We start from the raw sequence: 16,686 nt of genomic DNA, 5'->3' as shown, positions 1-16,686 counted from the left end.
CAAACATTTTCATTGGAAGAGATAATAAGCTTTCTATGAAACAATAAAGAAGATTACTTGAATTCAGAGAGACTCAACAAATCTATACAGGCTATCGCTAAGTTCTTTATTGATTCCCAATTTAGTCTTTTAATGGTTTTAACGAGTGAATACGAGCAAAAGGCCAAATGAAATCCGCACCGTGATACATTTAAATATTATTCCTTTTTTTTCCCTCCGTCAAAAACTAATAAACGCCTACAACTAGCTGAGATAATAATGTCTCATTATTTTAAATTATTAAGATTCGGTCCTTTGACATGTAACCCTAACAACAAAAAGGCATTCTTATAATGTCCAGGATGTTGAAGGATGCGGCTATAAATAAGATCAATCGTTTAAATCGTTTATGGGCTGTAACTGGTCGAAATGTGCAAGTTCTGATGTTGTGACATGCAGTCCAAACAATTGCTCTAAATATCAAACATCTTGAATCGAAAATGTTTTGGTGTTCGGGAATAAATTTTAGAGGTTAAGGGTAAAGAACAAGTTTGTTTCGGATTAAAATTTCGAATTAGTTTTTACATTTGAACCAGTATTATAATGTGTTGTTGGCTATTACCATGTAACCCCGGTAATCAAATTTATTATACCCAAAAGAAGAAATGTTTTGTGCTAAATCATGCAATTCTGAGTTATGAATATTCAATTTATTTATTCTAAAGGCAGAAGAATCTAATTGGATTCGTTTTTGAGCATGAGAATAAAAAAATGCCTATTAGCAAATTATATACTAAAGATGTATATTCACTTTTTATCGATCGGGTAAGTGTTTCTCCTATTTCACAACAAAGGTGGGAAGAAAGTTTTAATATAGAAATTAGTGACGAAAAGTGGAACAATATTTATTCACTAGCTTTTAAATGTACTATTGAAAGCAAACTACAAGCTTTTCAATATAAAGTGTTACACAGAATAGTCTCACATAATTATCTCCTTGAAAAATATAAACTTTCTTTAACTAATGAGTGTGCCAGTTGTAAAGAAATAGAAACTATAGAGCATAAATTTTTTGAATGTATAGAAATAAAACGATTTTGGAGAGAATTTTCTAATTGGTGGCATTTAGTTTTTGGAGTAAAATTTTTTTTAAATAAAGACAGTGTCATTTTTGGTATATTGAATTCTGATAACTTAGTGTTAAACTATTGTATTTTACAGGCAAAATATTACATTCATTATGTAAAGTACACACAATTAGACAGATTGTTTATATCTGTGCAATCTTTTCTCAAATTTTTGAAAAGACGTCTGGAGATATTAGAATATTTATATCTTTCTAAAGACAAGCACGAGTCATTTGTCGACAGATGGGGGGAATTTATGGAAGTTATTAATTAAATTTTATTCTCGATATGATCATGTATATTTAATGTATTCCAAAGTATCTTTTACTTGTATCATATACCGATTATTCACATCATTTACTTGTATTTGTTTTTACTATGTCTTATTCGTAAAATATCAATAGTATGACTATGCCATATGTCAATCACTTATATATTGTAAAAATGTATGTATGTATGTATGCACTGTAGCTTGAACACCAAAAAGATCAATAAAAAAAATAAAAAAAAAAGAATCTAATTCGAGGAGATTCCAAATGCCAACTTTTTTTTAAAAAGAAACGTTTTATTCGTACAATGGGAATTAAAGTTTCAGAATATTGCATAAAAAGCAAATTTTGTATTGTAACTTCTTGCATTAGATATCTTGATATTGACAAAGTGATTTACAGCTCTTTTTATAAATATGATCATCGCTATAACAGTAACATCATCAGTACCATTTTTTCAGTAAGTGATTATTCATTAAATCGCAGAGGTTCTTCCTTGGTAAATTGTGTCGTATTATTTGTACAACTATAAAATAGATAAAACAAATGTAAAAAGAAAAATGAAAAAAAAACAAGATCCTTTTCTACGATATTACTAGTTTTTGGTGGGGTTCGTGTTGTTTATTCTTTAGTTTTCTATGTTGTGTCATGTGTACTATTGTTTTTTCTGTTTGTCTTTTTCATTTTTAGCCATGGCGTTGTCAGTTTGTTTTAGATTTATGAGTTTGACTGTCCCTTTGGTATCTTTCGTCCCTCTTTTAAGTTCCACTGAATAATCAGGTTTTTTCATCATTGTAGGATCCTCTTTTTAAAAACAAGTTGTATTCATGGCGCAGAAATTTTTCAGGCTTTGAGAAATAATAGATCGACAACTTACTCAATACAATAGTATAAACTGGTTTTATTTACAACTCATTCTATTGACCAATTGGTTCCAGTTTTAGTTCCTCTCATAACCTTAAAAATTGAAGTAGGATTTTTTTGGCTTTAAATGAAGAGTTAAGCAGGTTTAATCCATCATTTTCACCATAAGAAAATGCCTTTACCAAGTCAGGGATATGACAGTTGTTATCCATTCGTTTGGTGTGTTTAAGGGCATACGATACAGTTTTGATCCTGTATTTACAAGTTCGTGAAAATTTGCATATAGGCTATTTTTTACCTGATTAAATCAAATATGTAATAAAAAATATACCTTCATGTGCTACTTTTTGAGTAAAATGAGGTCGAAATTTTGTATATTTGCTCAAAATTCAGATTTGTGGCCGTAATTTCTTTTTCGAAAGAAAGTCATAACTTTTTTGTTATAAAAGATTAACACAAATTATTTTTTGTTAAATAATCGGTAATTTCTGTATTTTATAAGTATCCTAAAAAATTATGCATTTTTTGTTCAGAAATAACTCATATTTTTCAAATGTTCATGAATTGAGGAAAATACGTCATTTTTTGCTGCATGTTTATCAAAATTAAAAAAAATCCTCTATTTACAGTTTTATAAAATTTGGGTCACATAATCTCCCTGTAAAATGAAACAAATTGCTGTTTTGAAAAATAGGGGTCCATGAACTCGTTTTCAAATTAAATCAGTTTGAATGATAAAAATCAGTCGAAAAATGCATCTTTTCTCGATATGTCAGAGTTTGACGTCGCGAAAATAACATTTTACGTTAGCAACGTCATTACCTCCCCTGTAACTGTATCGTATGCCCTTAAGCTTTTGATTTTGCCATTTGATTAGGGACTTTCCTTTTTGAATAAACCTCGGAGTTCAGGATTATATTTTGTATTTACGCCAGACGCCCGTCTCGTCTATAAAAGACTCATCAGTGACGCTCCAATTCAAAAAAGTTAAAAAGGCCACAGAAAGTACGAAGTTAAAGAGCATTGCTGACCAAAATTCCTAAAAGTTTTGCCAAACACAGCTAAGTTAATCTATTCCTGAGGTAGAAAGCCTTAGTATTTCAAAAATTCAAAATTTTTGTAAACAGATAATTTATAAATATGACCATATCAATGAAACTTCATGTCCGCACAGAAGTGCTGACTACTGGGCTGGTGATACCATCGGGGAATTAAAACTCCACCTGCATCTGCCAGTGGTTGTAAATAAACTCATCAAAGATACCATGTATTTACGCCAGACGCGCTCTTCCCTCTTACCGCAAGATTCAGAAGCTATATTCCCAGAAATTGCAGCTTAAATCATTGGTATAGTAATTATTTTCACAAACTGGGAACTTAAATGACCTTATGGATGGTATTTTTGTTTTGTATACTTTTTTTTAATGCTTCACGGATTCAGTAGCTATTTTCACAATTACATGATAAAAATTCATCAGCATTTTTTATCTCATCTAAAACATTGTATGGAAATGCAGAATGAAAGACACATTTAAATTATTTAATGCCACTTAAATAACGGCATCATATATGGAGTTTTGAAGAATATTTGATACTCAGTTCTTTCACACAACAAAATTTTGTAAGTTCCATCATTTGGTTTTGAGACATTATACATTTGTATCCTGTATGTGTTTGAGAATGATATTTTTGGGTGTAGAAATGACAGATGTTAAGCTAAGAAAGAGGGGAATAGGAAAGTCGCGGCCAAAATTTACTGAATCCTTGCAGTCATTAAACATTATTTCAATACCTATCGCGTAAATGGCATAAAAAAACATCACAATTTGTAAAAGTGTTGACATAAACATAGCACATCAAACCAAGAGAACATGTCAATTTATAAAGAATTGAGCCCTCCTAACAAAATTTTAAGTGGAATATTTCGATTCTACCTCAGGAATAGATTAACTTAGCTGTATTTGGCAAAACTTTTAGGAATTTTGGTCCTCAATGCTCTTCAATTTCGTACCTTATTTGGAATTTTAACTTTTCTAGGATTCGAGCGTCACTGATGAGTATTTTGTAGAAGAAACGCGTGTCTGGCGTAAATACAAAATTGAATCCTGGTATCTATGATGAGGTTTTTTTTTCAGAGATAGTTTTTGAAACTGCAAATGGGATATCCTATTAAATCATGTTAATATATTGTCTTTTGTAAACAATTCAAACTTTATTGATGTGGTTCCAGTAATATATCCTCCAGAACTAGAAATTAAAGAAACAACAGACACGACTTCATCTGTCTCATTTTAAGACTTTTACCTCGAATTTGACATAAGCTGTCTTTTAAGTACTAGAATATATGACAATGAGACGATTTAATTTTCAAATTATCAATTTCTCCCACCCGAGTAGCAATATACCAACTTCATCTGCTGCATATGGGATATATATTTGCCAACTCATTCGGTATTCAAAAGCTTGAAGCTGCTACTCAAGACTTCACAAAACGTCACCAGTTTGATGAACCTGGGTTGTTTCAAAAAATGTCTCCTCCATTTTCTAAAAAAAGATTTTCGGAAGATACAAAGACCTTGTTGTTATATATTCCGTATCAACAAGACAAATCTTGAAGTATAGATTCGAGGTACTGACGTTGTTTATCGTCTAAGTTACGTGTTATAGTGTCCTTTTATTTGTCGTGTCAATTATTACCTATACTTTTTGGTCATTATTTTATTGTGCTATGGTAATTTTTTGTAGTCTTCTTATTGGTTTTTGCTTATGTGCTTTATCTATATGATATTTTGTATTGATTTGTTAACATATTTGTATGTTTTTATTTATATAGTGATTAAGATTATAACACAATGTTCACTGCTGTACCCTTGTATTGGGAATTTTTACATATTACGTCTGTTTGTTCTGTTCAAACATTGCTGTCAATGTAAAGGAATTTTAAGCGACTGAGTTTGATTTTGCTGTTTTGCCATTTGAGTTCGGTATTTTTGATATTTTACTTTTTACTAATTCTAACATTTTGACACATGAATTTTGCAATTACAATTTCGCTTTGTTTTTTTTTCAAACCTTATGATCCACATTCAGTCACAACAGAGTCAGTGATCAAGATTGAATCACTGGAGTTAAACGGTTCATTATTCAAAATCAAAGTTTGGTGCAAAAATAAAGCAGACTGAGCCCGGAGTTAACCGATTTACCCACTCCGGCCGAGGTGTACCGAGTCCTAAGTCTACACCATTTCCATCCTTTTGTTAAACTATCTTAATTGTTGACTTTCATTTTTTTTACAATTATCCTTCTAATAAAATTGTGCACACTTGCATCATGCACCATTCAGTATAATAGAAACAAATACTGCCCTGTGGATGAAGGTGTGCGGGTGTTTAATACACTCAGTGAAATATTATCACCCGCGACTTCATCTTGGGTGATAATTGTATCCCTCGTGTGTTAAGCTATCTTTACACTTTAATTCAAGAGCAGTACACTTATAATATAGATCTGCAAAAACATTATAAATTCACATAACAGTAAGACAGCATTTCGATCATCTTGATACGTAATGGATTAGAGATACATAATAACCTGGAATAATTAGGATTTGTTTGCATATTCCACCTATCTATAATGCTAATATGTGTAACGTTTCAGTACCCATATTGTACTCATTCAGCAGCAGAAAAACTACGAGTTTTCTTATAGTCTAAATAATTTGAATAATTTATGATTTGACATTATGCACAGTTTTCAACATATCTAAGATATTTAAACATAAACAATATATATATATATATATCAACAGTGAAGTATTTACTGGAAAAAGAAACATCTGTTAAAACGTTGCCATGCGACGTCCACAAAATGTCAACTTTTAAAAGAAAGAGCAATAAAAATATGTTACAGCTATCCAATTTCTTTTTTTTTTTAAAAGTAGTGAGCATAAACTTTTATCATTTGTTTTTTTTTTGAAGAAATATAACAAAGCATCCGCTATTCGAATTTAAGCATGGATGCAATTTGGGTAGTTCTCATCACAGAAACATTGTAAATTTTCAATCAATAAACTTTGTACCTGTAGTTAACTTTCTTAGGCAAAGTTGACTTTTGATGTATATTGCTGTTCTGTTTATAACCTTTTAGGTTTCGATGTTCTTTAATGCATTTCGTGACATGTGCAGCAATTTCTTTATACGTATAATATACAAATGAACACAACTGAAATTGAAATCCCTGTGTAATGGGTTGTTCACCTTTTCCCCAGTTATTCAAAGCTCTAAAGTGTTTGTGTTGGTTTTTGTCTACAACATTTTGTATTAACTTTTTGGTGTGTTTTTTCTTCTTCTTCAAATCAGCATATTCTCTTGCATAATTTGATAAACCATTGTTCTTAATTGAAGTATCTTCTAATGGACAATAAATGTTTTTTTTCAAACATAATTATCAAAAATAATATAGGCAATACAATAATTATGGAGTTTTGAATAAGAATGCCACAACAGATTTTGATATAAAACAAACCTGTGCGATAACATACAATTAAAAATGTCCTTTCTTATTCTTCAACGTTACTCATTCAAGTAATGAATACATATCTATGTTATTGTCCTCTTTGTCTGTCTGACTGTAATGGAAAAATATACAAAAGAGGAAATTAACAGGATTCAGTCTCAGTGTATGTGCAAAAGATATCCAACTTTTTTCTTCCATTGTTTTTTTTAAAACAATTTATCTGTTCATGATAGTGTTTTTCTTTTGTACTCTTGCATCATTAGCGTTTCTTTTTTACAATTTAATGTCTGCTGTTAATTTGAAAGCATGTCTATGCTCTAATGAGTTGCATTACTTTTGTCAATTAGTAACGGACATCAAGCGTAGGCGATAACCTAAACCTTTTAATGTGATCACACAAACTTCCATTGGAAGAGATAATAAGCTTTTTATTAAAAAAAAAAACCCGGATTACTTTAATTCAGAAAGCCTCCGAAGAACTGTCCAGGATATCACTGATTTCTTTGTGGATTCCTAATTAAGTCTTTTTATAGTTCAAACAAGTGAATAAGAACGAAATGTCAATTTAAATCCTTATGTACTCCTGTTAACATCGCACCGTAACACACCTACATGACATTCCTTATTTTCCATCTGTCAATACCTAACAAACACCTACAACTAGCTGAGATGTGTTACGGTTGCTGTCATAGCACTTAATTTGAAATAAAACTTTCTCTATTTCTTCTTCTTGACACATTTCATCCGTAGATTTTAAACTACTTCCGCTAATTGACGGCGAAGGGCTTGCCTTTTTCGTGCGTTGAAGTTTCCTTTCTTCTACAACCTTGTCTTTTACAATTTTTTGCATTGATTTCTTCTTACAACTTCCTATAATACCCAGAGGACCAACAGTTGTATAGCTAGTTTCTGTTTGTCCGTTTTTATGTACAAATTTGTAAGAAAAACGTCGTGTCTTTCGGTTTTGTCTTGGAATCTTCTGACAACATGATTTGGCAAATGTCTGTTTTAAGGCTTGTCTGAATTTTAAGGACATGATACTATATAATATAGGATTGATTGTACAACTACAAAAGTAGCAGACACCGGATGAATAAAAGAGTACCCGATAAACTCTTAATAAAAATGGCGACCATGATTCTATGTTTGATGTCACCAAACGTTCTACATGAAAAGGTGCCCAGCAGACAAAAAATCCAACAACCACTGCCACTGAAAAGAGAAGAAAAAAAGATTATAACTGTAATTTATATTATGAATAAAACTTTGATTTTATGTTATATTTGTTTTGTTTTCTTTAATGTTCTCTGTTACATTTCAAACTTCATCCAAACTATCATGCATTTGCATACCAGGACTTAACTATCTAAACTTATTAAGGGCATACGATACAGTTACAGGGGAGGTAATGACGTTGCTAACGTAAAATGTTATGTTCGCGACGTCAAACTGTGACATATCGGGAAAAGATGCATTTATCGACTGATTTTTATAATTCAAACTGATTTAATTTGAAAACGAGTGCATGGACCCCTATTTTTTAAAACGACATTTTGTTTCATTTTGCAGGAAGGTTATGTGGACCAAATTTTATAAAACTGTAAATAATGCATTTTTTTTAATTTTGATAAATGTACAGCAAAAAATGACGTTTTTTTTCTAAATTCATAACCATTTGATGAATATGAGTTATTTCTGAATAAAAAATGCATACATTTTTATGATACTTATAAAATACAGAAATTACAAATTATTTAACAAAAACAATTTGTGTTTATCTTTTAAAACACAAAAGTTATGTTTTTCTTTCGAAAGGAAAAATACGGCTACAAATCCGAATTTTGAGCAAATACACAAAATTTCGACCTCATTCAACTCAAAATATAGCACATAAAGGTATATTTTTTTATTACATATTTGATTTAATCAGGCAAAAAATAGCCTATATAGAAATTTTCATCAAACTGTAAATACTGGATCAAAACTGTATCGTATGCCCTTAAGTACCACCTTAAGAATATCCCTGTATGATTTGTTTCATTATAATGTGTCTGATCTTGAAAGTAAAATCTTAAGGACATACGATACAGTTTTGATTCCGTTTTCAAATTTTGATGAAAATCTGCATGTAGGCTATTTCGTACCTGATTAAATCAAATATGTAATAAAACATATACCTTTATGTGCTACTTTTTGATTAAATTGAGGTCCAAATTTCAGATACGGATTTTTGGACGTATTTTTCCTTTCGATAGAAATACAAAACTTTTTTGTTTTAAAAGATAAACACGATCTGTTTTTTGTTAAATTATTTGTAATTTATGTGTTATATAAATATTGCATAAATTTGTACATTTTATTTTTACAAATAACTCAAATTTATCAAATGTTCATGAATGTGGGAAAAACGTCATTTTTTGCTGTATATTAATCAATTAAAAAAAATATGAAAATTGGTACACATAATCTTCTTACGTAATCAAACCAAATGTCATTTTAAAAAAGAGGGGTCCATGAACTCGTTTTCAAATTAAATAAGTTTGAATGATAAAAATCAGCCGAAAACTGCATCTTTTCCCGATAAGTCACAGTTTGACGTCGCGAAAATAACAATTTACGTTAGCAACGTCATTACCTCCTCTGTAACTGTCTCGTATGCCCTTAATAGTAAGTTTTACAGATAGTTTCTTACTTTGAGCAACGCTTGCGGTCAATTTTTTTAATTTCAAATCCTAATATAACAATGAAAATGAACCTTTTTGTTAAGTTGGTTCGAATTGGTTAATGGTTCTTCAACCAATCAGAAACTATACGATACCCAGGTGGCTATGTTTGTTGACGAATTAGTACCTAAGTAATAGCACTAAGAAAAGACTTAGTAAGAGGAATGTAAATGTATGTGACTGCCATACAAGTGAGGGGTTTAGCTAGCAATAAAAGCAGGTATTATCCACCATTTTCTACATAAGAAAATGCCGATACCAAGTCAGGAATATGACAGTTGTTATCCAATCGTTTTATGTGTTGGAGCATTTGATTTTGCCATTTCATTACGTACTTTCTGTTTTGAATTTTCCTCGGAGTTCAGTATTTTTGTTATTTAACATTTTACTTTTTAATTTTTTTTTCTCTTTTTTTTTCTCTTTTTTTTCATTTTTTTTTTTTTTTTTTTTTTTTAGTTTCGTTTGTAGTTTGTTTCGATCTGATAAGTTATATCCTTTTCAACTGATTTTTTTAGGTTGTTCTTATGTAGTGCTGTTCACCGTTTAACCAGGTTAGAGAAATGGTTGACGCGTCCGCAAACATGATTAACCCAAACAAATTCTTTATGTATAAAAATAAGGATATGTGGTATGATTGCCAATGAGACAACTACCCACCAAAGTTCAAATGAAATGGATGTAAACAATACCTTTCAAAAGTCAGGATCCTGAAGTTTAGTGGTACTCGTTTGAGATGCTTTTTTATTATTTCTCTTATTCGTTTGTTGTTTTTTTAACATTAATCGTGTAGTTAGATTCTCGTTTGCATTGTTTTACATTGTCATTTCGGGCCATTTTATTGTTTGTTGTGTAGTACGGTTTTGCTTGTGATGAAAGGCCGTCACATATGTTGCTTACCTTCTAAGACATTTGATCATGTAGAGTGTTTCATTGGCAATCATACCACATCTTCTTATTTTTTATGCTAAGTGTAATTGTTAAAATGATAAGAAGGGATCTTCTCGCTGATATATCTGTTCCGGACCATATGAGTATATGGACCATACGCGTATGGTCCGACCGTACGTGTATGGTCGGGGTAATTAACACTATGTTACAGTTTACTTTGAATACTTCTAAATTCTTCATATTGTATGACCGTTCCTTAAAAATACGCTATCATATAGGTCATTTTATTATCATATTATAATTAAGAGATTAACTAAATAAAAATAAGAAGTTTCACATAGTTAATTTTACTACCTATTCAAAACTATAATAAACACATTTTATACCGATGTCCATTGCCGATTTGTTATGACGAGTGAATAGCAATATGTCGACTTGAATATAACTTCCAAACATTTCTCAGTAAACTGTTACACAAGACGTCACTATAAACAAGGAACATATTTTATTTAAGTTGTTGTGTGAATATGGTGTACTATAGCCATATTACGATATTTGAAATCTAGAGCTTCATAAACACCGTATACGTAGACCCATCGGAATAACCCTAAACATCGACATCACTGCACGCAGCTGAAAAGAGTGCTATCTTTTCACTTGCAAACAAAAGGTGTAACTGAACAGTGTGGAAGTAAATGTCACCATAAGCCTACATGCAAGAATGTAATAAGCGATGAAAATTAACTTTGGCATCAATATTTAATTTTAACGTAGCCTTTAAATACATTGTCTTGTTTCCATCATTTTTTTTAGGAAAAGTTTATTGTATTTTTAAAACGTTTGTAATGCATATTTGAAAAAAAATACATATATGGTCAAAATACTCATATGGTCTGGCCCGTTCATAACCATACGAGTATATACTCATATGGTCCGACCATACGCGTATGGTCCAAATACTCATATGCCGTAGCATATTAATCTATTGTAATAAAAAATTATAATATCTGAAAAAAATTGTAGATTTAGGTCACAAAGTCCTTATATTTGTATAAAGTAACTTTCGTTTATAGTGGGAAATTGTTTTAACGTTGAATAAGCTTCAATTAAAAATTACTTGCTAGTCCCTCTTTGTGATTACCATTAGATAACTCTGGTTCATTTTCCCAATCAATCTATCATCAAGGGAAGATAAATAATACAATATTCATTCATAGTCTTTTTCAAAAATGATGAACGGTTCTTTATATTGGTATGTAATCATTTTAAACGTTTCAAATTTATGAAATTATATTCGTAAATCAATGTTTTTGATACAACAATAACACAAACTGAAATATATTGAATTGATACATTTTTTAATTATTCAAAATTATATCAGAAACCTAAACTTAATTATAAAATAATGAACCCTGTTAAAGGGAGACAATACTCGCATCACTTTTTCGAATTGGCACATAATACAACGGAATGTCAATCTTGCATACAAATGGCACATCAATATAATCAATTAACTGCACAGGCGTACTCCACCTTCAATGATGATTCTAAATTATAAATATAACCAAAAGTTGTTAATCTATAGATAGTGAAGACTATTGAAAGCTAACCCACTGTAAAAATATTTCTTTGCAATTTTTTAAAACTCTCTCAGAAAAATGCTCGAGCCACTTGACTTTCATAGCTCATAATTAACGTTTTTACACAATATTTGAATAAAATAGTTAACGATTATTCGCTTCTCAAAGTGTAAGACGCAATAAAAACCGTATGCTTCCACCATCTTACCGAAACCAAGTTCTGAACATTTCGACATTTCTTCGTTTATTTTTATCAAAAACCGGTTTTAACAAACAAGTACGTGTTAAGATCCGACTAAATACCTATTTCCCGATATGGTCAGGTAAATTTGCTATATCATATGGTCCGGAACATATCCATTCAATAAACAAAAAAGGTAATTATAGTAATGAAAGGGACAATCAAGGCACATAAGGCAGGTCATCAGCTGAATAGAATATGTAATAAAAACAAAGACGTTTATGTGTGAAAACAGCATATATCGAGTCCAAAAGTTTGGAATGCCAAACATACAGTTCGAGGTAAATTGTTTTGCCTTATTGTGTTCGTTTTGTAATTTGCAATCTCTGCTGTTGTTATTTCAATATAGTGCTTCTATTTTTTCCTATCGTTATATTATCTTTGCAAATGATTTGTCTAAATAAACCACTTATAACATTACAGTTTTGATGTTGTATTGAATAAATAAACCAACCACTTGAGATTAGTGAAACCCTTGAAAAGATGCTTATAACATTTAAAAATAGAAACCTTGCTAATATCTCTCTCCCAAATAATGAATGAACACTATAAAGCTGACTATTCTTATATCTTTAAAACCTTCTACAAAAATCTGAATTCCCAAAGGTACTAATTCTCCCTAAAGGGACGATTGTCATTTCACGGCAACATAAAAGTGCTTTATGTCAGCTTTAACGATTTTGATGCAGTTTCGATCATTTTAGTTAGAAAGATTGAATTTACATGAAAAATTATTTAATAACGTTTTTCTTCCCGGCAGCTTGTGCGGAAACTTTACACAAATTGCATGTTTATTAAATTGACAAGCATAGACTGCCTTGAAGGAGTCAATAGTTTAAAACAAATTACATGTAGATGAACACTTGACCGAAAAGGGCGTAAATTGCCTTATCCAAAAAGCGGCTTATTTCCTATTTAGCCTTTACTTTAAATTATCTAGATTGAAAAAACTACCAGTCCTGAATATGTGCAAATTGAGTTATACGTACCGTAATAGCATGCAACCGGTATCAATAAGTTATCGATGCCTAAGACTGGTTCTTATAAACACAAACGTGTCAGAACCATAAGAAGAGGTATTGTGGGACATCACCATGTGCAGAGATAATCATCAGCCACAAATGCTTTATTGTTTAATACTTGTGACGTTTGTTTCCCTATCATAATGGAAATTCAAACTTTCATTTAGGCATCCGTTCGAGATATCCGTTAAGGTGTGACCGAGGCCTAACATGAAAACAATTGTGTTTCTTTGTCTCTGTTTTTCTTTTCTTTATAAATAACTACATGAAAATTTGAACTGCCATTATAATGTTTTATAAAGATCATCCATTTTGAAGGTATATTTGCGTTAAAGAACCAAGAATAATCTAAATATAAGTGCGGATACATACCCGATGGAACTGATTTAATGATATCTAACAGAGGAGCAACATTTCAGTTTCACACGGGAAATAAACTTTAAAGACATGATCTCATTCCCTTCAGAGATAAGTTTTGGTTTGGTTTTTTTTTACGGCGTTGTTTCTTTGGTCCATTCCTACTGTGTAAGTATATTAACTCGTACTCTATACCCCTGAAGTGACGTTTTATATTTCAATGGGCATATTGTTATGCTGTTGTAAAAGGTAAAGGTGGGTTGAGTGCTCACAAACATGTTTAACCCTGACATATTTACTATTTGCCTATATCCCAGGTATTGAGCCAGGGGTTGTCGTCGGTTGCTGTCCGTCACTATTGTTTTACGTTAATTGTTGTAGTATAAATAAGGCCGTTACTTATCCACTCTTAACTGTTTATTATTTTTATAGTTGTGACCTGTATATCTTGTCATACTTTCTATACGGTATGGACTTTTTGTTTATTGCTGAAAGTCGTATGATGACCTGTTATTATTCCCTAATTGGTCATTTAGACATTAATGGATAATTGTATCATTGGTAGTCATACCACATCTTCACATCTTCATATTTTCATATTTTGTATATTATTGGTTGACGCTATGTCAGCTTGAGAGATGTGTTTTCCACACATTTATGTTAGACTTTATTAACTGTATGTAATGGGTTCCTCATTTTATGACAACGACCAACTAACTCAAAAAGACTGGGCGTTAATAATTATTGCATATGCTGTTATGATGCATTATTTGAATTTTGATTCTTACATTATTACTAGTATCAAAGACCGGGGCTTAAACTGAAAGCTCAACTATTTTTTTATATACTCTTTAAAAGTTTTCAACCTGCAGGTGATTAATGAAGCGTAAATATCCTCATCGAAACTTTTTATTGGACCATGGATGAACAGAAGGACCTTAACTTGTTCAACGAAACAGAATAACAATTGCGTATCGTTATCCTTAGAAACAAAACCTTCATAAGAGTGTCTGCGAATACATTGGCATTCTGCAATAAGACCAGACATGACTACATCTCAAACTTACACTTTCCCCAATTAGCAAAGACAGAAGAATCACACATGGCCATACTTCTAAACCCTAAAAGACGTGAGCTATTAGATACTCTTTAGAAGTCTGAAGATGCTTAGTGGGTATCATGAAAATGCAACAGATAGCAAGGCCATGATATCACGAAAGCATTAAATAAATGCTTACCAATAAATGATATATTAAAGCGACAAGAACTAATTATAGGCTTGTTGAATGATATAAAAAAAAACACGCAATTGAAAGAATTTAAGTATAATTGGTACTAAAAAAATCCGTTATTCACTTATTGACATCGTTCGTGACTTGTACGTTCCATCAAATTAGTACCATCACTAAAACACTGCAAATAAGCTCATTGTCCTTTCTAAATGCTTATTTTTTGTGTCCAGGAGCAAACTTCCTAAATCTAAGTTTGTTTACAATTTGTCATAATTAGGGTAAATGATTATCGAGTCAAAACCAATTTAAATACAATCAATTTAACTCAACACGTAAAGGATTACTCTGTGGCAACGGAATTTCTGGCAGATATCTATACGCCTACTGGGGAGCTGTCGTTATATAAAAAGTTAATTGTATATATTACCTAACATCTTTATAACAGATTTTCTGGCCCTTGATTGCTGTTTGACGTGAAGATCAATTCCCCTAACATGTTCTCTAGTTGATGAATCTGCTGAGGATCGACGCATTGATGACCTCCGAATAGCCAAAGCAATCAAAGTATATAATATACTAATGAAAGTCATTGGAAATAGGAAAAATATTAGGGACGAAACAAGAAAGGTTTCTTTGATCGTCTTTTTGTTAGTACACATCGCTGATTCTTTTATAGTCCTGTTGTTCTCGTCCTGAATATATACAACTCCATACTGAATAGTCTGAGGAATAGATAATATTGATGCTATGATCCATGTGCTGAAAATGACCCGCACAGCGCGGTGTAAACTGGACATTTTCTGCGCTTTCATTGGATGGCAGATAGCAACATAACGTTCAACAGTGAAGGCAGAAATTGTCAGTATGGAAGTATAAGTTGATAGTTCTCCAAATAGAGCACGAAAAATGCAAACAGTTTCACCAAATACCCACGGATATAAGTTCCATATTGTATACAGTTCTGATGGTAGTCCGGCACATAAAAGCAATAGGTCTGCCACAGCAAGATTGAATAAATAATAATTTGTTGCTGTGTGCATGAATTTGTTTCTAGCTATGACAATACATGTGAACACGTTACCCAAAAGGCCTGTTAGAAATATGATGGTGTATATAATTGTAATAGGTATAACTATGGACAAATCATCTCGACTTGGAAACATTTTATCTTCCAGATATTGCCATACATCTTCATCTTTTGGTTTTCTATTAACTGAAGTATTTTTCAGGAGAAATTTAAGAATGTCCTTAAATCCGTTATGTCTGTAGTGGGAACAGTTGAGACTACCCGATGAAATACTTCCGTTTTTAAAGAGATTAATGCACGAAAGTAAATCTGGATGAGCCATGTCATTCAAACTTATGAATACAAAGAATAGAAATTCTAAAATATTTCTTCCGTGTTCAATTCTACATTGTATTTATCTCTTATTCACGTTTGAAACTTTCACAAATGACCGCCTTGCTGAATACACATAATTCAAATTCTGTGTCAAATAATTGAGATTTAGGTTAGTGTATCTGTCATAGCATCCTTCCCATTTCCTGTTAATTTACCTGAAAAAGATAAGATATTACCGTAATAATGTTGATAAGGTGCGATTCTAATTTAGATTAATCTCAACAGTTAGGAACATTTGTCATTTACGACATATCTTCGATGAACCATCGTGATAAAAGCTTTGTTATCGATAGTCAGAAGTTAAGTATTCTTAACGATCACGGAACTAGTTAAGCATGTGATTATTGGCCAATGACTGTCAATATCAGGAGGTTAAATTATGCTTGACAAAATCTCTACAAGTAAAGTACAAAACCATCTTTAACATGCTAATGAAGATAACTGTCTCATTACTCGAATGAAATTATGTAATTTTCTCCACTCGTTT

At 31.4% G+C, this 16,686-nt stretch overlaps 1 protein-coding gene across 2 annotated transcripts in view; it reads right to left on the bottom strand.

The window, feature by feature from the left end:
- Positions 1 to 6,707: 6,707 nt before the first annotated feature.
- Positions 6,708 to 16,686, bottom strand: part of LOC139501387 (pyrokinin-1 receptor-like) — a 35,349-nt gene continuing 25,370 nt past the window's right edge. For both annotated transcript variants that reach the window (XM_071290436.1, XM_071290445.1), the window contains exons 2-3: positions 15,225 to 16,354; positions 6,708 to 7,966 (exon numbers count right to left, since the gene is read on the bottom strand). In XM_071290436.1, the coding sequence (XP_071146537.1) occupies positions 7,398 to 7,966; positions 15,225 to 16,146 (1,491 nt within the window). In that variant the 5' untranslated portion in view covers positions 16,147 to 16,354 and the 3' untranslated portion in view covers positions 6,708 to 7,397. The remainder of the gene's footprint in view (positions 7,967 to 15,224; positions 16,355 to 16,686) is intronic.

The sequence above is a fragment of the Mytilus edulis genome, chromosome 1 (assembly GCF_963676685.1).
Source record: "Mytilus edulis chromosome 1, xbMytEdul2.2, whole genome shotgun sequence".
Classification (NCBI taxonomy): domain Eukaryota; kingdom Metazoa; phylum Mollusca; class Bivalvia; order Mytilida; family Mytilidae; genus Mytilus; species Mytilus edulis.
This window is presented reverse-complemented; position numbering and strand designations above follow the sequence as displayed.